We start from the raw sequence: 25,262 nt of genomic DNA, 5'->3' as shown, positions 1-25,262 counted from the left end.
ACAATTCCAAACTTTGTCTTTGCTACAGACTAACTAGTTTGGTTTTTGTTATATTGAGTTTTAATGCCCTTAACTTCTCTATGAGTAGCTCAGAAATTAACTTAGTTCCACTGGGGGCTTGTATCTTTTGAAAGGAAAGAAAAAGGGAAAAATTTTTATAAATTCTGAGGGGAAACACCAATAAAATGAACTTCTGGTGAAGAAGTAATATAAACATCAGGAAAGTATAGAAATACACTAAAATATCTAATATTAGAATTATGATTTGCAATATATTTGTAAAACTCAACTTTTAGATCGTATTGTTTTCTACTTCCTAAGCAGGTGAATCGACCAGTAACTTTCACAGTAGATGCGTCCCAAGCAGGAGAAGGTACTCTAGAATTAGTTGTGACAACAGCAAAAGCCTCTGTTAGAGCAGAAGTAGCTGCAAGATCAAGAGGGCTTTATGATGTAACTTTCACTCCTCATGAATCAATACCTCATTTTGTCAACATTACTTTCAACGAGGAAGAAGTCTTAGGTTAGTTTAATCCTTATAAATAAAGTAATGGATTTATATACAGTACCTTGATTAGTTTTATTTGTTTTCCTTGAAAAGCTGGGTGCTTTAATGATGATAAATAATGAAATATTTAATAGCTTGAATAAGATTTACTTGATGAAATTATTATCAATTGAATTCTTCAGGCTCTCCATTCAAGTGTGATGTTCGTGAACTGGAACCTCGAGAAGTGCGTAATCTACAGCGTAAAGAAAGCCAAATGGTAACTGCTAAAGGAGACGGATTAAAACAGGTACTGTTCTAAATCTTAATGTTATGTACAGTATGTCTAATCACTGGATCCTGTAGTAGCAGTTTGACAATTTACAAGGGATGGGTGTGGAATTGTCTGATTTTTATACTTATCTTAATCTTTCCTTCATTCTATGGTACATTTGGAGAGATCAAGAAATAGCAAACATGTACAGTACGGGGGTGAGTTCTCAGTTCTGAAGATGCTCCCAGGAACAAGACAAACCTTGACTCCCAACTAACAAGATGAACACTCCTCTGACACTTGTCTCTCAATTACAAGGTTGTCACTGCCCCTTTCCTTACCTTTACCAATGTTGAGTGGTACCACTCTCATCTTCCTATCCTCAATAATTATTCAGGCAACTTATGACTGGTGGTTTCTTATAAACTAGCTGTTTTTTTTATAATACAAAACATTATCTTTTCATAAACAAAATTATCTATTATAAAAGATGTCATTCAATCCTGAAATTAGAGCACAACAGAATGGAGGTCTAGGCGTAAGTCACTCTGTGGGTACCAGACCAGTTAGGAGCATTCTTTTTTCATTTTATTGATGCTTCTTGAGATTTTCTCCTTAGCCTGTTAAGCGTCACCCACATAATATTATATGTACTATAATTTCTCAATACTGCCATCAACATGAGATTACGTTTATGACTATAAATACGCGTTTCATGCTGTCGTTCCATAATGATACATTTTCTCATATAAAAATTGTAGAAACATCATTTGGCAACACTCTCGGCACATGAAAGGCTTTTAGTTGGGTGCTTAATATTAGAAAGCTCACATTTTTTTTTTAATATACTTTGAGCATTTCTTGTAATAATTCTTAATTTTTGCTTTCTTTTCCAATGAACTCTAAAGAGGAGAAATTGAATAATTACAAGAAGTCTCTGATATTTACAATCCATTGGATAAGAAGAACTCTAGTTGTGAATCCTTTAGTGATAAAGATATTGAAAAGGCTGATTTATTTTTGGATAATGAGTGATGATAACTTATCATTACCAAGTGACAATGACAAGAGGTAGAGAGGGAGAGATCCCTTTGCTATTGTTGCTGATCCTGGTGGGAAAATTTTGGTTGAAGATAAAGATAACTCCTTAGAATACTGTACTTTGATAGTGAATGGGGTGATGGTATGATAGCAGCAGGGTCCATCCAACACAGGGGCCACATAACAGGTTAAAGATATGGCAACTTATCATTAATGGGTTTGTAAGTAATTTGTTTTTAATAATAAAGTTTTCATTTTTCAAAAGATCAGTACAAAATATGCATTTGAAATACTTATAGTATATATGGTGTATAATACAGTAATTAGAAGTAAATACAGGTAAACACAAATAAACATACAGTTTATTAATGCTTAGATGAATTAATCTCTGATGCTTTTACTGTCATTTTTGGTACTATATAATTTTTTTCTAATTTCCAAAGCCAGAAAACAATTGCTAGTTTTCATCTGATTATTATGAACACTTCAGAGTAATTTCCTACTTTGGTGAAGAAGTTAGTGATACAGTCAACTCACGTATCATATTTTTAAGTACTGGAAAAAATCAAGGATGAGTAAATATATATAATTGGGAATTTCAGGTTATGCATAATGAATGAAGTTATCCCGTATGGCAGGAAAATTTTTCTATTTCAACTTTTTTTATTTGAATGTGATTTTTTTGTACCTAGCTTACATAAACTTGAAAGTCAAATATTTGCAGTTCTTTGTAGACATTATTTATTCCATATCGGTTGATAATTTTCATGTTAGAATAGAAGTAAATCCTATTAAGCATAAGCTCAAAATCTTACCTGACATTATAATGGGGCCTTACAGTGTTGGCATTCCCATTAATGTTCTACTGTATGGTATATAGAAGAATAATGTATTATGTCATATACTTTAGGTCAATTTTGAAGATTTGTTTACTTTGGTAGAAATAATTTATGGGATGAAAGAATGAATGATTTTGGGAGAGTATGCCCAAAATTTCACACATGAACATTATGAATGATAACACAATCCAGACCTACCAAGGGATTGAAATTTATTTGCAATATCACAATTGTAATATTTTGTAACATTTATGGATCATTTTATGTTTATGACTTATTATTTTTGTGTTGTTTCAGGTTGTAACGGGTACCACAGCATCTTTTACAGTGGATACCAAGGGCTTGGATGGAGAACTGGATATCAGAGTCACTGGACCAGATGGTGGTCAAATTCCCGCTAGATTAGTAAAGTTACGTAGTGGACTTCATCGTGCCGAGTACAGGGCAGACCAGGTAAAAACACTAGTATTTTTTTTTATTGTTACTTGAAGGATTTGAATTATATTTTGACAGAATTCTCTGTAAAAATAATAAAAGGAAATTATATTTCAATAAAATTAAGGTCATGAAAGTTGTTAGTGTATTGTACTAGGGTAGTGGGTATGCTAATGAAAAACTATACAGCATGTACAGAGAGGTAATTGAACAATGGTGCTACAGATTAATAGATAGATCAGGGATAAGGAACTAATTACACCCCACGTTTTATCTGAAAACAAATTAAGGTGCAAGTCAGCAGTTGATGACCAGACCGGAGAAAATTATATATGTATATATTAATAAAATCTCAAGCAGATTGGAATTGCATTACGTGAAGTCTTTGGCATTTAGATTACTTAACATTTTTCTAAAGGTGTAATTGTTGCTCTTGCTAAGGGAAATTTTGTCAACATAATTGATAGGCCCAAAGTATTTCTTCTTGGGTGCTTAATTACTAGGACAATGCCTGATTTAAGTTATTATAAACATCCTTATTTATAGAGACCAGGGGCTTATCATCTTTTGAAAAGGAGTAAATTAATTTTATTTTAATAATCATACTCATTTAAGAACTGTTGCTGAGAATTTATGTTTCATTTGAAAATTAATAAAATTTTATCATAATAGAAACCATTTCTGTTATAACATGGGAATATGAATGAGGGGCTATCATCAAATTTGCAGTCTTTAGTGTAGATTTAAACTATATGTCTTCGTTACTTAATGATCAAAGAAAAAGTTAACCCCTTTAGTTTGATGTTTTTCATAGTAAGTACAGCTTCATTCCTGTTTTCTTGAAGATACACTGAGTAGTTTATCTTTTCAGTCCTTGAACTTGATATTTGTGGAAGTCTACACCTACATACTGTATTTTTTGTTTCAAAAAGACAGCTGGGTTTTTAGTTACTAACTATTTTTTGCAAGGTAGCAATTTGACCTTGTTTGGGAATTGATAATGTTACTCCATTTGGTGAATGTGGTTGTGGTAACTTTACCTCTGCAGATTACAGCCCAATTTCTGTAACTCCCCTATTTACTAAAGTTTTGGTTTGATAAATGTCCAAAAGTATATGTCAAATATAATAATCTGTTCCCTAGTTTGCAGTTTGGCTTTCAGAGGGATCTTTGTTTCTGATGCTCTTCTTACAAAAATGTACCGAAATCCCTTGTTTCTGGTATTGGACTTAGGCAGTTACCAAATAGATTGCAAAGAGTAGTTGGATTTTAAATTAGGAAGATAAGCCACAAGGCCTGGTGCTGGGGATGGAAGGTCTTATGATTGGTCTTGTTTTTAGTGCTGCTTTAGACTGTGTCAATCAGACTTAAACAGTTACCAATATTTTTGAAAGAGTTGTATTTTAAATTTGGAATTAAAAATGGCACTATCCTCCTTCAGGGACAATGAGTATTTTTTAAGGGCTCAATAGTGACTACAAGAATATATATATATAATCTTAGGTGTACCTTAGGATAGGGTTTTTTTGCCCTTTGCTTTTCATGCATATGCACAATACATGTGGCTTAGCCTTGAAAAAAAACGCTTGCTGTTGATACAGAGGATGCTACTCTTAGCATTAATCCTTTCTCCTGAGTATAGATATGTGGCTGCTGAATCCCCTAACAGAGTTCTAGCTATGATCAGTGCATAGTGCTAATTGCAAAGGATGAATTTAACCATAAGGAAACTCGTGTATGATTGTTAGTAGGTCTAGGAAATTTTATCCTCCCCAGATCTTTTGATTGAAAACATTCCCTTAATAAGATGCAGCTCATCCACAAAACTGTGATTGCAAATTCTATTTTGAGAAACATTTCTGGCATGTCTCTTTAATTGCACATATAATGCAGTGTGTTGAGTGATTACGTTGAAAAGTTTTGAGAACCTGCCTATTCAGAGGAAATGTGTTGATTCTTTTATTCTGCTATTTTTGAACATTTTTCTCCAGTCTGGTCATCAGATGCTGACCTACACTTTCATTTTTTTTCTAGATAAAATGTGGGGTGTGATAAGTTCTGGATTCCTGATCTATTTATTAATCTGTAGTACCAGTGTTCAATTACCACTCTGTACATGCTGTATAGTCTTTTCATAATTCTGAACATCCTTAGCATTGAGATCTTTCATGACAATACCATCCACCACATACATACAAACACACACACACACACACTCATACATTATATATATATATATATATATATATATATATATATATATATATATATATATATATATATATATATATATATATATATATATATATATATATATATATATATATATATATATATATATATATATATATATATATATATATATATATATATATATATATATATATATATATATATATATATATATATATATATATATATATATATATATATATATATATATATATATATATATATATATATATATATATATATATATATATATATATATATATATATATATATATATATATATATATATATATATATATATATATATATATATATATATATATATATATATATATATATATATATATATATATATATATATATATATATATATATATATATATATATATATATATAATATATATATATATATATATATATATATATATATATATATATATATATATATATATATATATATATATATATATATATATATATATATATATATATATATATATATATATATATATATATATATATATATATATATATATATATATATATATATATATATATATATATATATATATATATATATATATATATATATAATATATATATATATATATATATATATATATATATATATATATATATATATATATATATATATATATATATATATATATATATATATATATATATATATATATATATATATATATATATATATATATATATATATATATATATATATATATATATATCTATATATATATATATATATATATATATATATATATATATATATATATATATATATATATATATATATATATATATATATATATATATATATATATATATATATATATATATATATATATATATATATATATATATATATATATATATATATATATATATATATATATATATATATATATATATATATATATATATATATATATATATATATATATATATATATATATATATATATATATATATATATATATATATATATATATATATATATATATATTATATATATATATATATATATATATATATATATATATATATATATATATATATATAATATTATATATATATATATATATATATATATATATATATATATATATATATATATATATATATATATATATATATATATATATATATATATATATATATATATATATATATATATATATATATATATATATATATATATATATATATATATTATATATATATATATATATATATATATATATATATATATATATATATATATATATATATATATATATATATATATATATATATATATATATATATATATATATATATATATATATATATATATATATATATATATATATATATATATATATATATATATATATATATATATATATATATATATATATATATATATATATATATATATATATATATATATATATATATATATATATATATATATATATATATATATATATATATATATATATATATATATATATATATATATATATATATATATAGTTTAAATGCTACTAATTGGTATAGTGCATTTATGTTTGAATTTATAGAAATTCTATTGACTGTTAAAGTACAATGAGGACCAGTTATATGAGATAAGGTTTTCTATGGTCTAGTTGTAATATTTATAGCAAAGAAACTGTGATCAAATTTATATTTGCTTATTAATTTTAGTAATAGCTGTTTAAATTTCTCCAACACATTCTACCTAATTACAGGTTGGGTCGTACAGTGTTGCAGTGTTACACCAGGGTGCACCTATTAGTGGTACTCCATACACAGTTGAAGCAGCTGATCCTCGTAGAGTAAAGCTTCAACTTTCTGGGGAATGTTTTTCTGGCCAGGAGTGTGCTTTGAAGGTTGATGCTTCAGGTAAGAAATCATGTAATGGATAGTCAAATGAGTCTAATGTATAAAGTGGTTGCCACAACTTCAGTAAGGGACAGACCTCTTAAGACTCAGTCCACTGAACTGAAATGATTATAAGAATAAAAGAAATAGCTTAGACCACTCTTTTCATTAAAACTGTCATTGATAATAGTACATTTATTTCCTTTCCAGTTGCTAGAAATCTATTCCAGTTTAACATTTTCTTTTCACACTTTTTAATGATTAATCTCTTGTTTCTTGTTTTTCCATCCTTATCTTGTTGGCACCCAACTTTGAATTAGTTTTCCTCCATTAATCAACTCGAAACATATTTGAAGGGAGACCTTTTAACTTGGGTACACTTAATGCCTTCAATGCAGCTGTACTGATTCTTTTGTCTACTTTTTCCTTATTATGTTTAGAGAAAATAATATTTTATAGTTTGTTACATCAGATGTTTAAATTGTTTAAAATTCCAGTTTGTTTTGATAGATATATCTGTACTTGTTAAGAGTTTTTCTCTCACATTTAGATAGTATCAAGCCTTGTTTCTTCCTTGATAAGGTTGAAACAACAGTGATTTTTCTGATCAGTAACTGCTAATCGTCTCTTTTATTCAAATATTCTTTTGTTGCAATGTAACTTCTTTGTCTATTATTCTGACCATTGCTCTAGAGATCTTAAAGAGAGTCCTTCTCTCCAGGTAGATTTATGCAAAAAAATTAATTGGTCTCTTATTATATTTCCTGTGTAAGTAGTTTACTTTGTGGAAGATAGGAATCTTTGACTAACATGGTTTAGTGCCTGTTTTTCCTTAATGTCATTCTTTGTAACATGGAACTCTTTCCTTGTCCCCATTTTCTTGACTCCTATAATCTTCCATCCTTGATAAGTGGATCTGTTACTTGCTTTATATTCAAGTCCAAATTTTCTCTCCATCAACTAATTTTTCAGTTAGGTATGAAATATATAATAGAATTGAAATGCTCATTTCGAATAACTGGAAAAAATTCCCATTCATTACAGCATTATTAAACTTTTTAATTGAATTGCAGGGTATTTGAACAGCTGTACTTATGCTTGGAGTTGTAGTTCTTCTGTCAGTTACCTACAAAAATAAAATATTGTAAAATGATTTCATGAATTTCACATAATCTTAGATATAATAGAGAAGTGACAGAAATACTATAATAAAATACATTAAAAGTGCTTTACAGAGAGTACCTTATATAGCTCAAATACATGGCTACATATCATAATGAAACTATCTGTACTATAAATACATTCTTCCAAAAGTGGGTTTGTGAAATAATAATATGCGTTTTGTCTACATACATTAGTTTGGGAATCAAAATACTGTTCTACAAATTTGCACTGCATATACTATATAATTTGCATTTTATATTAATTTTGTTTCCATCTAGGTGCTGGCAGGGGATCATTGTCTGTGGGTGTTCGAGCAGCTGGCCAAGATGTCAAACATTCAATAAGAGACCTTGGTGGTGGACTATACCAGGTTCTATTTTACCCAAGGGCTCCTATTCCACACAAGGTTGATGTGCGCTATAGTGGAGTACCTGTTCAAGGTAATATTTATTATTTATGAAAATAAAAGTGTGGTTTACATTGTCTTATCTAGTCTGCCAGTTACCAAACAGAAAAGATTATTTACTTTCAATTATGAATATTCAAAAGATCATGAATTAACTTCTGTTTTCAATGCATAATTATTATAGATAACAAAGCTATAAGTAAGGCAAGTGATGAAGATTATTTTCATGATTTTATTAAGAATTTTTTCCTTTGAGTATCATATAATTCGTGGCAAAATTTTCATCCTTTACATGCAGCTATTCCTTTAGATTGTCGGTAAGTGACATGTGGCTTTAGTAATTATTGTGAGTTAGGGGATTTAAAACTAAAAAAAAGCAATACAGCTTTTGAATAATATGAAATATTTACTGACAGCAGTTATATGCCTCATCCAGTAATTTTTTTTTTCTAATATGTTAAGCATAATATTTTCCATAACCTAAAGGAATAAATTTATACTATAGGCATCTTTAAGAAAGTGCTTATTTAGACCATCCCTAATATGATAAAATAATATAATGAGAATGATAGCTGCAGAAAAAATAATAATAATAACAGTAGTATTTAACTTTAGTATAGTTACTGTGTTCACTATTTAGCTCTTGATTGATACAGTCATGTATGTGAAACTGACTCGAATTAAAGCTGTAACACTATCCATGGTTCAATCCTTTTAAAATGTGAAACTGGTGTGAATTAAAGTTGTTTTTACTTAATATGTTAACTTTAATACTCTTCTTAGCTCACAACAGATCAGAATGAAGATATATAACTCAAATTACTATTCATTTTGTAGAGGACAAAGCTAATGTTTTGGTTGTCAATTTCTTTTAATCAGTATGCAAGTTTTATTTTGTAAAGTAAATAAAAATGTCTTAGTACTAGAAAATATGATTCTCATTTAAAGAAGATAACATTACCCTTGTATTTGAAAATCTTTTGTTTTATTCCAGGTGGACCATTTGAAGTACCTGTACGCAACCCTGCCACTGGTCATGCAGTAACAGCTACTGGTCTTGGACTACATCAAGCAAGAGTTAACAAATCAACTTCATTTGTTATCGAAACTTTAAATCAACCATCTAAAGACTTTGATGTCCTCATTACCGGGCCACAAGATTGGGCTGTCACAGTAAAGTGCTATCAGCAAAAGGATGGTAACTTATTAGCAGAATACACTCCTCACACACCAGGAAACTACAAAATAGAGGTTCTTTGCTCTAATTCGCATGTGAAAGGCTCCCCCTTCCAGTGTACGGCATATGATGCTTCCAGAGTTGTTTTGGATAGCAACAAGACTGTGACTGCTGTTGGTGAACCATGCATGTTCCAATGTAAGTAAATATTGTAATAACCAGTTTATTAAGACTGTGACCAAATATTGAAACCAGGTAGGTTTTAATGAAAACCTATAATTTTGAAGGTTCTTCAGTAAAAAGTACTTTGTTTCTAAAAAATAAAAAATTATCTGCATTGGCCACTTGTGCGGAACTAAAAGGCTACTACAGTATATGTATTGCAAATTAGTGTCATTCACTAACTTAAAAAGGTATTCTAGAAATACTTTAAGTAAAAATGCTTTCAAACGAAACTGACTATAAAATTTCTGAAATAAAAAATTAGAATGATGATCACAATATTGGAAACCAATGTTTAGATTTATGTATAGTATTGTATTTAGCTTGCAAACAGACAATATAATCATGTCTCCTTTATCTTCAATAGTGAACACATCTGAAGCTGGTGCTGCAGATTTAGAAGTAAACGTTGAAGCTCCTTCAGGTGTAATGACACCTTTGGAAGTTAAGACTGGACCTTCTGGTGAATTTGTTGAATGGATCCCAGATGCACCTGGACAGTACAGAATTATTATATTCTATGGTGGTGAAGAGGTTAGCTTTACTTTGTACATCATTGGTCCTAAATTCCTCTTTAAAACTCAATAAACATGTTTGAGCATTTCTATTAATAGCTTCAAATTTATAGTTAGTAATGGTATAGTTGTGATTTATTTCTCTGAAATTTATGTACAATATTATATACCAACTGAAATTGCATTAACTAATATTTTCATATCAGGTTCCAGGATCTCCTGTTACTGTAGATGTAGGTGAATCTGGTTTAGCAACAGTAAAGGGGTCCGGTTTAGAAGGTGGCGCTATAGATACACCACTTACATTTAATATTGACGGTCGTGGCTTGCTTGGGGAACCTCACGTAACAGTTGATGGACCTGATAGTGTGGCGCGTGTAAATGTACGCAAGCAAGATGAAGGTCTTTATCAGGTAGGTGTTTCATAGTTTGTGAATGTTTTCTTCATATCATTTTAGTATTAATCCTTTTAGATATTTTTTTATGGAGAAAGGAGAAAATAAGTATGACTTTTATATGTTGTGGCTTACAATGTGTGCTAAACAGCACTACCATTTCATCAGTGTCACTTAAGAAAAATCTCTCCTCCATTTGTGTAAATGTTACATATTTTCCAAAATATTTTAGATAAAAAATGCATCTGAACCCTCAAGGTTTAGTAATCAGGTTTTCATAATGTCAAAAACAAGTAAAACAATATTTTTTATTTCATGAATATACTAGATAAAATCCTCGTTTATTACATTTAAGCCAGTCATCTGATTAAAATATTACTTCTGAAAACAGGTCACGTATGTCCCTCATGAAGTGGGTATATTTGATGTTCGTGTACAGTGGAACAAACGAGATGTTGCTGGTAGTCCATTCCATCCCAAAATTGTTGATCCAGCTCGAGTTAGACTGATTGGTGGATGGTCAAGTTTGCAAGATTCAGAGGGCCGTTTAGAACTCACTCCTCGAGAAGAGAAGAGATTAGCTTTTGATGTTAGTGAAGCTGGACCTGGAAAATTAAAAGCAGAAGTATCACATGAGGGTAGACCAATTGAAGTTGGCTTAGATCAAACTGGATCTCGATCCCGCCTGATATTTACCCCTCCTGGAGAAGGGGCTTATGAGTTACACTTGTGGTATTCAAATTTACCCTTGCCAAACATGCCAGTTCATGGATGGGCTGAACCAGTAGTTACAGGTGATCACACGCGTGTAACACTTAAAGGCCATGGTATTACAACAGCACGGTGTGGTGAACAGTCAGAATTTATTATTGATGGGTCAGCTGCTGGTCCTGGAGCTCCTGATGTTACTATGAGTGGTACAAAAGCTGATGTGTCAGTCTCCCTTACACAACAGGGAGGTGGAATCTGGCATGCTGTTTATACTCCAATGCTCCCAGGCGCATATTTACTCAATGTAATGTGGTCTGATCGTCAAGTACGAGGCTGTCCCTTGAAAGTAAATGTTGAAAGTGTTGCTGATGCATCAAGAGTAATATGTTCTGGTGAAGGATTACGGCATGGCATGGTTGGCCATGAAATCAAATCCTTTATTGACACAAGAAGAGCTGGTCCTGGAGAACTTACAGTAACTTGTACAGGGCCACAGAAAGTTGCATTATGTGATCTGGATGACCATGGTGATGGTACTTTCACATTAAATATTAGACCTCAGGTAAGAAAGCACTTAGAATATTAAGGTTTTGTTTTCAACTGCAATCTCAAGAATTTACTTTTGAATATACTGTATTTTCTTCTTGCTATAAAGTGGGTTCCTCTTCTTTAATTATCACTACTTGTACATAACAGGAATCTGGTCGTCATGCACTGAATATAAAGTATGAAGGGGATCACGTTCCTGGTTCTCCTTATACATTGAAAGTAGCTGGAGCTCCAGATCCCTCAAAAGTAAGTATATTATACTTAACCTTCCTCTATGTATCATATATTCTTCCAGTTTCACGGTAATTAACCAGAAAACTCAAAATCATTTTAGAAGTCTTGTCTATGTTGCTATACATCAGAGTTCTTTCTGTTCTCTTCTGTTATTTCTATGAACATCCCCTGATGTTCATATTGCTTCTTCTCTGGAAGCTCAGTTTATTGACATTAACCTCTATAGTGGCTGCTGGTGATGTGGTCTATTAATTTTTTGTAGTTCAGTTAATGTATAATTTTCTTATTTTCAAATATTCTATCTTTGGTCACTTGATGTTGGGATCATATAGATAGTTACAGTAATTAAAGATAAGACATCATTAGAGACAACCTTCAGTCCTGTATTTCAAATATCTTTAGAAAAACAATTTGGAGTCCTGTATCTTGATTTTCATTTGCAAATGGTTTGTTACCATTAATCTAGACTCGTTCAGTCTAGAATTTTAATTATATTGTACTATTTAATTTTATAAATGACCACTTTCTTCCTTCACTGGTGTTCCACCTCTATCAGAGTGGTGAAGTCAGCAATATGAACAGCATGGGAGGTTCAAAGGAATAAATGTAATTTTGATGATAAAAATTTGTTGTCTCTATACTCAATGATGTTATTATACATGCCACCTCCTCTCCACTCCCTTTTGATGTCAAGAAGATAGGGAATGATTTTGACTTTGAGACTGAAATAATAAAGAGCCTTTGCGTGTCACTGCTACGCTTCTTGCTATTAACCACTAGTGTATCTTATCACTTTACTAGAAGCATGTGTCTATTTTAAGGAAGGAAAATTTTAGGAGTAAGTGTCGATAAACCGAGCTTCCAGGGAAGAAGAAACATGAACATCAAATTAGTATAAGAATAACATTTTTATTATCAATATTCTAATTTTTCTTTGTATTATATTAAAATCTGTGCTAAAACTTATTCTAAATGTATTTTTACTGCAGGTTCGTGTATATGGTCCTGGTATTGAGCATGGAGTTCTAGCTTCATACCAGAGTCGTTTTATTTGTGATACTCGCGGTGCAGGTGCAGGCCAACTTACTGTTAGAATTAGAGGGCCTAAAGGTAATTATCTTGAAATCAATATTTCCTTACTTATTTTAACAACCAACTCAAAATTTTTCATTATTTGTACTTATATCTGCCTTATTGGTTTGCTAAGTTAGCTAACATACAAGGAATGATGAGGTAAGCTTCAATGAGAAATTGAAGCAAAACTATAAGTACAATATACTACAATAGATTTGATTTTTAAAAATTCCATTTTGTGGCTGGATCAAGAGCTGGGGATACTGTCATCAGATCAACTCTGATGCCTTGAGGAAACAAAATAGAAATATTAGATTTACTTGAGAAATTCTTGGAAGTTTTTAAAAGCAGTGAAAGTTCAGCAAGTTTTAACATCTAATAGATTAAAAATTTTGATGGGTACTAAGGTGGACCAGTCTGCAAAAAGAAAATTCATGGTAAAATAGAATGGAAAGATTTTACACATGCTAATATAATTACTTTAATGGTGTGACCAATAATGAGTTATTGATTCCTCTGTAAATTATTTGGAGATGATCCATTTTTTGACTTCCTAAGATTTTGAGACATGGCCAATGCTTCTGCATTGGCTTTCGCTTTGTCCATGAGGATTTGAAGAAAGAGCAATTTGCACATTGAATCAATGTAAAAAAAAATCTTCTAACTCCACTTCTCCAGATCAAAAGCTGCCAAAGTTAGGTTACTTTGCGCTAATAACACAAGTTGCCATCTGTAATTCCTCTAAAGCCCCCTCCCCCCTTCCAAGGATTCCATGCCAGATACCAAGTTAAACAAGGTCTACCTATCACTAATTTCACTGTCCGAGGGTGATCTGAAACCAAAGAGAAATGGCCCCGTCTCAACCTGAGCATCCTACTTCTTGGGAAGGAAGACTTCTCGAAACCCTCTTTGTTCCAGGAATCTTTGAAGCTCATAAGGTACCCTTACAGAAAGGGACCACACTTTTAGGGGCATTAAATCACCTTTAAGCTGCAACTCCCTCACTGACACGGCCGCTAATTTTGCCATTTTGGCCGTACAGGAGTTTTCTGGTCTGGCAATTTTATTCTAGCCACCGAAGAAGCAAGCAAATGCAAAACCTCCAGCGTCTGATATTGCTGCTTCTAAGGTATCGAGAGAAGCCTCGTATGGCATTAGAACAACACTCTTTGTGGTTAGGTGGGGACATACCCTAAGAGATGGATCTTAAATCTATTTTTTGAGTCTGGAGATGCTGCCAGGTTTTTTAATTCAATGTCATTGAATGGTAAATTCATAAATTTATCTTGAAAAAAATTCGACTCTGGCTAGAATGCACATCCATCAATGAATCGCCAAGGATTATCTACTAAATCCCCTCAACGCCCATGGCAGAAGGACCTCTGATGTATCCTCCACCACTATTAATTCTTCTATACTAGGATCAGAAGGAAAAACTATCACTGGACCCTTCCTTGGAAGCTGCGAACCTGAAGGCCCAGCAGCTGCTGAATCCTTAAAACTGGAAAGGTTAGTCCTCATTGGAACCTTTCTTGGAAGCTGAAAACCGAAAGGTCCAGCCACAGCTGAATCTGTAGGAATGGAAGAAAGAGGTTCTCCCGGAGTTTCTGTTGGAAGCTGGTAATCTAAAGGCCTCGCAGTGACCGAATCCAAAGGGCCGGAAGAAAGAACTACCATAGGAGCCTTCCTTGGAAGCTGGTAACCCAAAGACCTAGTCACAGCCGGATCCCTAGTCTGGAGCTTGAAGGAATTAGAAGACTGGTCAACAGTACCTGGATAGGCCCCATCTTACATGGGCTGACCATAAAGGGAGGAGATGGATGCCCTTACTATTCTAGCTACAAGCAAGGCATCAATAGGGGACACAAGTGTATACCAAATCCAAGCGAATAGGTCACCTACTTACTAGAGCCTGCCTAGGCAGTGAAGTGCTTATCGAGACATCTCCAGAGGGATACTTTCCTAAGTATCCAAAGGAAGATCCCAGTAGTAAGGCCTCCTCATTTGCGTAGCCTAGGTCATCCACGTATCCATAGTCAACAACATGGATAGCTTCCTAGACTACTAGGCCCCATTTCCAAAGCTCCTGGCTGCTGATATTATGATATCGCCCCATTTCCAAAACCCCTGGCTGTTGACATTGGGATATCAAGACTATTGAGATCTCTGAGATCCTTGCTAGGTAAATACTTAGCATGCCCCATGATCTTAGAGAATCCTTTCACCCACATAGAAAGAAGGAAAATGGCCTAGGCTCTTAGGCATTCTGCCTCAGGCTCACAATGCACCTGATAACATTCATGACCCTTTTCGGGTTAGCAGTTATATGCAACATGGATGCATTATGGTTAATGACAGTCATTTGTAATATCACTAAGTAAAATTTTAAAGTAATTATATTCTTCCTAGCCATGAAAACCCGAGTCGAACTAGGGATATCATTTCAGCACAAGCTGGAATCTGTCATTAAAGTTGGATAGCGAGTGGTTATCCAACCGTTTAGAAGGCGAAGTCAAGAGCCCCGCCCCCTTTCTGGTCGGAGAAATATCACTTTTATATCTTTCAGCCAAGGACTGAGAGTGCTGGTTGAGGAGGGAAGTTGTATTGCAAGTACTCAGTTTTATATGGCTAAGGAAAATACAAATTACTCAAATAATTTTTGATGTGTTCGTACACATCATACAAACCCTCATCCTTTGATCAGGGAGAGACTGCTTCATGGGCTGGAAGTCCCCTGGAACCAAACTGGAAGGTTCAATTTCTTCCCTAGAAGTGATCACTACTCAAACTGTATAGATGCAAAGCAAGTTTCATTGCCACCTCTTATCTGTATCATATGGATGAAAGACTGAATAGGCCTTGGGTTGTACATAAATACACGTACAGTACTTGATTAACACTGGCAACCCCTTTCCCTGAAGGGGACATCAGTTAAGAGTCAGGTACCAAGTAGGAATATTAATGGTTTGGTATAAGACCCACTATCCTCCTGATCATTACAGGAGGATAGAGAGATCTACTTCCTTAATATGAAAGAATGGTACTCTGAAGTGAAACTTAGCAGCATCTGGTCCGACCAGCTTGTAATGTTTCAATTATTTTGTCCAGAGGGAGAAGTGGACAGAAGAATGAAGGAGAAGGGCCAGTTGAACTACCATTCATTCCAGACTTGCATCTACACGATACCATAGATGAGATGCATCCTTTTCCCTTGTGGGAGCTGAGCTGGTTACATAGCAGCTTGAGCAGCTACCTTAGGTTCAAGCATAAAGGTATCGAGGGACTTTGGAGTAAACTCCCACAAGTAAAAGACCATAAAGAAGGTCTGCCTCTTTCAAACACCAGCCTTGAAAACTTGGCCAACTGACAGGTTCCTACTGAGAGAGAGGGTGGGGCCAATACCCCTTAAATCATGACTTCTAGTCCTAGTTGACGCTTCAGCTCTCGTCAGTCAAGGTGTAAGCTTTACGGATTGTTTCACAAAACCAGAAAGAGACTACGTTCCTTGACACCTCTTTCTTGGATCTGCCAGTACTTACACAAATTCTTCAACATTCAGGCTTGAGGTGTTGGGTCCTTTTCAGATAGCACTGCAGTGCCCTCACACAACACAAGAGCAGTTTAGCACAAAACTGAATGAGACTTCCTTCCACCCCTTAGATGGGTAACATCATAAGAAAGACCATGCAAATTGGCAACTCTTCGCCAATGCTAAAGCTAGCAGAAAGACAGTCTTAAGAGTCAGATCCCTGTCTGACAATCTCCTCAAAGGCTCAAATGGGGTAAGAGTCCTAAAGACCAAGGTCACATCCCACTCTGAGGGTCTGAGATCCCAGGGTAGCCAAGACTGCTTGGTGCTCCTCACAAGTATAGATTACTACCAGGAAGAGGAGAGGTCTAAGCCCATCAGTAGGAAGTATGTGTGGCCAAGCGGTATCCTTTGCCAGCTGCGACAGAGACGCTTCTCCTGGCAAAGGAAGACGAGGAAATCTGCAATCTGTATTGGAGTTGCTCCAACCACAAAAACACCCCTTCTAAGATGCCAATTGCAGAAGATGGCCCACTTTGCTTGGTAGATGGCTGTAGAAGTCCTCTGGAGATACCAAATACTGTATACAATACCTTGCAAAAACTCTTTTACTTGGAGATGCTAGATAGTCTTCATCCTTGAAGCGCTAACAACTCCATGGCATGATGGTACCTTTGCCAATGCACTGACAGAAAAGAATGGGCCACAGGAGTAGTTTTCTCAGGACCTCGACCAGATGATCGCAAGCAGATCGGGATGCCGAGTCTAGGAGCCACCAGGGTCATCCTGAGTCCTGGTGTAACCAAATTTCAGTTGATTACCGGCCAAATCAGACTGAATGGCAAAAAGGAGTACTTGCTTATGTGATCCAATGGTTGTTGGATGATGTCTTTGAACAATGCCCATGGTTCCAGAATGGGGGAGCAGAACACAGGGAATTTTCTGTTCAACCGTGTGGCAAACAGGTTGATCCCCGATGGTAAGCTCACAGACCAAGAAGCCTTTTTACTGCCAAATGATGTAGAGGCTACTCTGTTCCTACAACCTGCCCTTGGCGACTGAGTGTGCTTACTAGAACATTCCTCTTGCCTGGAATGTACCTCACTGACAACTCCATGGCAGGAAACGCCCACCAAGTGTGCATTTGCTTCGTCAGCTTGCAAAGGGGGTGTGAGACCAAGCCTCCTTGCTTGTTGATATAGCTGCTACGATAGTGTTTTTGCTCATCAACACTACTTAGCACCTCCACAAATGTTGTTACTGGAATGTTTGCCATCTCAGAAAGGCTGCTTGTATCTTGAGGATGTTGATGGGCAGATGCCTTTCCTCTTCGGTTCACACCCCCTTTGATAACCAGGTCACCCAGGCGTGCTCCACACCCTTCCTTCAATGCGTCTGATAACAGAAGTATGTCCGGAAGTAGCTAGTCCAGTGGAACTCTCTTGGTGAGGTTTTCCTTGTTGCGTCACCAAACAAGATCTCCTCAATCCTCTCGTTGAAGTGATCTCTGGTGGAGGCACCCATGATGAATGAACTTCTCCAACGAGGAAAGGTAACCGAGAAAACATTGCTAGCACTGAGCTGAGAGTTCTGCATTAGACAGAAATGGTATTGCAACCTCTCAAGTGCCTGCTGATGTGGTCATCTGTAGGAAAGCCTCTTGCTGCTGCTGTGTCTTTCAGCATGCCCAGGTACTTCAATCTTTGCTTGGGTATGAGATTTGACTTCTTCCAGTTTACCACAATCCCCAAATTATGGCAAAGTGCAAGAATTCAATCTCCATTCTGATGCAACTATCTCTCAGAGGAGCCGGATCAACCAATTGTTGAGATACATCAGAAGACGTATGCCTCGTGAGTGGGACTAAGTGGCTACCAAGGTGAACACCTGAGTGAACACCTGGGGAGTCGTACACAGTCTTGAAGTAGTACACTGTATCATAGAGGAAGAATGGAGATACTTTCAAGAGGTATGATGAACAGGCACTGAAAGATGTTATCTTTCAGGTCTATCAAAAGAACAAAGTTTCCCTCTTTGACTGAAAACAGCTTAGACCATACTGTTTCCCTTCTGAACTTCGTTTGACAGACAAACTAGTTCAGGGAAGAGAGGTCAGTGACCAGTCTCCAGCTACCTGTCGCCTTCTCCACCAGGAAGAGTTGACTGTAGAAACCTGGAGACCTGTCTGGAACGGCTTGAAGTATGTTCTTCTCCCAACATCCCTTCCTCAAGTGCCCACAGGGTCAGGGGTTTCTTGGATGTTGGATGCTCCAACTGGAACTCTGTCGGAACTAGAGGTAGAGAAGGCCAGTGTTCCAGGAAAGGTAGCAAGTAACTTTCCTGTAGGACATTCACCACCCGACTCAGCAGTGTGTCTCTGTTAAGTCACCCAATAGTGAGACAAGCAACTCCCTACTCTCGGCAGCTGGAAAGGGGTATCGTGGGCATCAGTATTTCCCTCTCCCTCCCTTCTCATCGCTACCCTTCCTGAACAGAGTGGGCTGGGGTACTCGAAAAGGCTGTGCATACACAGCCTCTTTCTGGGAAGAGGTCACAAAAGCTGTGGGACAGCATCTAGGAGTGAGTGCAGGGCCCTTCCTTGATCCCAATCGTGTAGGCTTGGCTGCCTCTGAAGGTTTGTCTGTTTTCCCCTTAGAAGGACTGGGTCCTTAGAAGAGACAGTGTGATGGATTAGAGAGTCCTACGAAACAGTCTTCATGATTCCACCGCCGCCTGCACACGACTCTCCGACTATGAGTGCTGAGAAGGACATGTCTTCCACCTTGAGTCTCTCTAACGAGAGCCCCCTATGTCAGACCTATCTCCAGCGTGTAGAACTTCCACTTCACGGAGAGTGGCAGGATCTTGCTTGACCTACGAGAATGAAGTAAATTCTCGGACGCACAGATCTGATTATCCACAAGGTCCATGGCAATGTCCACGAGATTAGATGAATGCAACACCAACAAGGGCTTCATACGTTGAGGAGCACAAAAGTGCCAATCAATAACTAAAATCCTCCCCGAAGGAGGTGCCAAGGTAGGCTCCCCAGGCCATTGCACTCACATATGAGCGCAAGAGCCTTCACAAAGAACTCTCCGACTCAGGGTAGTCTGCCTCAGTGGGTCCTGTACTGTGATCTGGGGGACCTCAAGACATCCTGACACCAAGAAACCTTGTTCCTTGCCAAGGTCAAGGGTGAGGCAGCATGCTACGGAGACTTGGCTCCCTCCCAAATACAACTGTCCTGTCCTTGGATGTAATCAGAGGCTGACAAAAGCCTGGGCAAGCCAACTGCAATGGGAGGAGAACTCCTGGTTCAAGCCCCAACAAAAACAGAAGTACTAGGTACTGTACATCTCCTTCCTGCTGGTTGGGGTGGACGGGCAACCGTGGCTTTGTGCCCCACATTCTCAACCAATCACAGTACGTATGTGCTTTAGAACAGTCTTGAATAGCGCCATACTCTCTATCAAATAAAGAGACCACTCATCAATAGGAGGAGGAGTAGGCATCCGGTGTCCTGGAAGGAAGGGAGATGGAGGTCACCGAAGCTCCTCCATCAACCTTGGAACAGAAAGAGTACGGGGCCATACACTTCTTTCATGGTTGGCTTTGGGAATCGGGCCGTGGTATGGGGCTGAAATACAAGGTCTGGGAAGCACTCGTGTGCTGTTCCACCCTCCTTGATAGAGCGGGAGTAGGAATGTGCCTCGGACCCCTGACCTTCTGGTACAAGTCACATTGACGGACACAAGGGAAAAGCAGCAGATTAGACTTCTTGAAATTTATGAGTATTCCCAGAAGGGCTTTTCAATTGTTGAGGACTAACAAATCTGGATAAATTAGTACTTTTTCCATCCGATATAACCACTTTACTGGGGGCCATAACTGTATATTGGGATTATGCTCAAGCCAATATAGGCAAGTAAAGTGATAAAATTTTCATTGAAAGAAAACCTTGAGGTACTTTTATGAATATTGGTGGACTGGAACATGTAACAGGTCGATTGAAAACAACCAATCCAACGTGTGAACTACTACAAAAACTGGTGAGGGGGTCTTCATGGAAAACACGGATTGCATTGTTATTTAGGAAGGTATTTTGATCTGGTGGATAATGGGGGAAAGTAAATTGAAATGTATTTAGTAACATTTTCTCAACACTACTACTACCCACAGGTATGGGAGTACAGGTAGTTCACTGCACTCTGAATGGAAATCAATGCTGGTAGTAGTTCTCAGGAGGATTAAGGACTTTGCTTCTAATTATAAACATGACAATCCAGAAAATTTCTTTTGTGCCTAGGCATACTTATCAACCAAGAGAAATCTGTCCTATCTCCAGTGTAGGTGATCCTTTTTTATAGCTGATCATAGCCTTGATTTCTTTCCAAGTTTCCCCTTCAGTTAAAGAATTCAATCCTTCCGCAACTTGTAGGAGAAGAGTTATCAGCTTAGTTGTCACCTCACAATTGGATATGTCTTCTTGGAATTATGGCATCCTTAGAAACTTCGTCCCACATGCCAGGCTGAGAATGAGGCCTATGCAGTTCCATCTGAGCCATCATTGGCAGAATGTCTAAACCTAAAGTTAGTCCCCCTCCCCCTCCCCCCTCATTCAGTGACCAACCTCGAGTGATGACATAATGGAGGAGTTTGGTAGATACTAACAGTTTGAGTCGATCTGAAGGAGAGAGTACTGGAAATATTGATCTTCTTCGACTCATCAACAAGACGGTTGTGGAGCAACCATGGGGAACTTTTACCTGTAAGGTATAGGGAATGAAAAATAAAAACATGGTGCTTCAATGGACTCAAAATGTTGGCAGTATGAAAGAATGAAAAATGCAGTCTGATAGCAAGGGAAGATGTAGCTCTACATTCAAACACCATAACTTTTGCCTATATCAAGAAAGCAAGGAAAACCCAGTGAAAGACCTGTTTCTGATGGGTAGGGGTTTGTTGTGTGTGCTGTACAGAAGATAGGAACATCACTTTACTTCCCATGGGAATAATTGATCGTTGAAGTTTGAATTTCATACGATTACACAAGGGTTAAAAGATAAGAAAAATATTTATTGAAAGTTATTCTTACCATGGAATTTATGACAGAACCAATAGAACATTTCCAAATTTGCTAATTACATTTATCACTGCTTCAGAAAATTTATTAAAATTAATGGCCAAGTTTCAGTAGACAATTTCAAGGTAAATTTTTAAATAAAGAGAATCTAATTACATGTATTTCCTAATTTTCAGGTGCATTCCGTGTTGAGATGCAGAGAGAGTCTCAAAAAGACAGAACCATACTGTGTAAATATGACCCAACAGAACCAGGGGATTATCGAATGGAAGTTAAATGGTCTGGTGAACATGTACCAGGGAGTCCTTTTGTTGTGATGATATTCGATACACAAGATGAACTCAATAGATACATGGCCGTAAGTAACATGAAATCAAATGTTTTCAATCAGAATTATTACTTTTTATATTTTGGTATTTTATTAAGGAATTCTTACATTATACTAAATATTTGTCTGGATTTACAGGGTGGTTACTCTCCAACTGGCCCAGGAGGGGCCCCAAGTGAGTATTATGGAAGCATAGGTTATGGCACCACATATGGTGCAGTAAGCTTCGGACAGATGTCATGGCGTGGCTCTCAGGCCCAACTGTGAGGGGGGCCAGGGTCCCCGCCGAGCGTCGCTCTTCCCTTCACTGCCTCCTCCAGTAATGGACTCAGTCCTGGCTCATCACCCTCCACCCCTTCACCAGCTCGTGGTCCTCCAATTAGCAATGGTCGGGTCCTCACTACACCTCGAAAGGTTAAAGCTAAGTCTCATGCTCGTCGCAAAAATAAACCCCCATCGATTGACCCAGGAGGTCATAGCCCCGTGCTGCAACTACCATTTTCATTGCCTTCAAGACCAATGCCTGTTTATATGTCTACATGGGCTTGGTCTGCAACCCATCAAAACTACTTTACATCCCTACCACCCCTCTCGGTTAGTAAGGGACGCACAACCCCTAGACGTTCGACGCCAATGAATGGCCCTGCATATACCGGTGTACACAGACACCAGTTCCGCCGGTACCGCCTCATCACCAACAATTTATAGGGTGGTGGACCCTGGTTCCCCCTAACAGGGCTATGTACATAAATCAGTTATCCCAAGACTAACTTCCTCTGTGATTTTAAATTCTGGGCCTTTTGATAAATAATTCCATTTCTTGATTGGTACTGATAGAGTAATGTGACTTTTATTAATTAACATCATACTCTGTTCTTTCCAACAACAATTTGGGGTTTTTATGGTACTGTATATACCCTTATTCCTCATGCCTCATTCTCAGGTTATATCTCCAGGTAAAGATTATTACCATGGCTGAGGAGAGAATAACTTTAAAAAAGCTCATTGCCTAATCTCTGCAGCGCCTTCCTGTCGTCATGTGTAAATGACGTAATGGTTAGGTGCACATTTGTGCCCCTTTACATGATTTCACTTGGCAATAGTGAATGCATTTTGTAGTGAACTTTGCCTCCTTATGTTTTGGTGGACTTTATGTAATCTACTCAGAAATATTGTACTGTACTAAATGAGTAAATGATGTGCAAGTGTCTTTTAATCATCCATTCTTAAGATCAAAATCTGCTCATGCATTTTATCATTTCATCTGCATATCTAACGCATCACTAAAGTTCATACATGTAGTTGTAGTTTTCTTAAATGTAAAATTCTATCTTTATCATTGTTAAACTGAGACAGAATCATCATAGTTATCACAACCTCCTGCCAATATTCAGTTATGCCAGGAATGTACAATAGCTCATCAATTTTATATTAGGGTTAAATCATTAATATATTCTCATTGCTATCCCATTTTTTTAAATTTGTAAATGTTGAATCAATAAACATTACTAATATTTTTTTCCTCATTTTACCTCTATAAAAACAATGAAGTTGAAGTTACTTTAATGCAGTTTCATAAATGCATAGTACAAGAAATCATATGGATAAACTATATCTAATGACTTTTAAAAACATTTACTCCTATGTAATGTATACACTTTACTATAGAAAGTAAAATAAGGAAATAAGAAAAGAAGCACTTTGCATAATACTAGTATCATAAACATCATGCAGTAGTAAAGGAGTCAATGAAAATAAACCTGGATTAGTGCTAAGTACTTTAGAGGGATGAAAGCTTTTTGTGAGCATTTAACTTTCTCTCAAGCATCCACTATAGCTTGGTAACTTTCATAAGGAAGAAGCAAAAGTAGTAGTAGTAGTAGAGTAATAGGATTAATGATCCTCTACAATATATAAAGGAGCAGGTGCATATTACCATAACCAGTATTTCTGATCCTTTGTGATAACTACTTTTAGCACCTTTAAAGGTATAAATAATGGCAGCAGAAATAACATATATTGTCAATTCAAATTTTTCTATAAATATACTGTATATACTGTACTATTATGCCATGAAATTCATAAAATTTAAAAGATGCAGTGCATAGGATCATTAATGTTATGCAAAGTTACATGAGCAGCAATGTCACATCTACATTTTGAATGTGTAGACCACAAACCTGGCAATACCCAGAGCAGTAACATACAGGGCAAGGAAAGTGTAAATCAAGGAATCTGACATCAAGGTAACATTTCTTCCTCCATTCTTTAGTTGAACTTCTGTAAGTTTCATTCTGGATTCAACATCTATTCAAATAAAAACACATTTAATGTTCTGATAAAGACTCGCACAGTACACCATAAAAAATAAAGAACGTGAAGCTTCAGCAATGAATATATATCAAATAAGAATCCATCCTTGCCAATATATACAGTATTAGCTTATTCACTTTGGATTCCACAAATTCTTGTCAGAAAAAAGTGATGAACAAAAAATCACCCAATTTTGTTGCATCTACTGTGAAATGCAACAAATCCTTAAAAATTTGTATTTTTCCTAGCTATACAAACATGAGTCCTTTAAAATAGGGAATGTCTTCAGCAGAGCTAGAACAGCTGTTGAATTTGTGAACAAGGCAGTTAATGATAGGTGGTGCACCTGGGCAAGTAGCCCCCC

The 25,262-nt window shown here is 35.4% G+C and overlaps 1 protein-coding gene across 3 annotated transcripts in view; it reads left to right on the top strand.

Annotated features, from left to right (window-relative positions):
• Positions 1–24,099, top strand: part of jbug (filamin-type immunoglobulin domains fbug) — a 291,607-nt gene extending 267,508 nt beyond the window's left edge. For 2 of the 3 annotated variants that reach the window (XM_068375344.1, XM_068375342.1), the window contains 13 exons: positions 322–523; positions 691–797; positions 2,939–3,094; positions 7,063–7,216; positions 8,638–8,799; positions 9,760–10,140; positions 10,532–10,698; positions 10,886–11,092; positions 11,466–12,347; positions 12,482–12,580; positions 13,558–13,678; positions 22,434–22,615; positions 22,724–24,099. In XM_068375344.1, coding sequence (XP_068231445.1) covers positions 322–523; positions 691–797; positions 2,939–3,094; positions 7,063–7,216; positions 8,638–8,799; positions 9,760–10,140; positions 10,532–10,698; positions 10,886–11,092; positions 11,466–12,347; positions 12,482–12,580; positions 13,558–13,678; positions 22,434–22,615; positions 22,724–22,852 — 2,949 coding nt within the window. In that variant the 3' untranslated portion in view covers positions 22,853–24,099. The remainder of the gene's footprint in view (positions 1–321; positions 524–690; positions 798–2,938; positions 3,095–7,062; positions 7,217–8,637; positions 8,800–9,759; positions 10,141–10,531; positions 10,699–10,885; positions 11,093–11,465; positions 12,348–12,481; positions 12,581–13,557; positions 13,679–22,433; positions 22,616–22,723) is intronic. The other variant, XM_068375343.1, reaches the window with a different exon arrangement.
• Positions 24,100–25,262: the final 1,163 nt, after the last annotated feature.

The sequence above is a fragment of the Palaemon carinicauda genome, chromosome 6 (genome assembly GCF_036898095.1).
Source record: "Palaemon carinicauda isolate YSFRI2023 chromosome 6, ASM3689809v2, whole genome shotgun sequence".
In the NCBI taxonomy this organism is placed as follows: Eukaryota; Metazoa; Arthropoda; class Malacostraca; order Decapoda; family Palaemonidae; genus Palaemon; species Palaemon carinicauda.
Note: the sequence above shows the minus strand (reverse complement) of the source record. Positions and strands in the feature narration are given on the sequence as shown.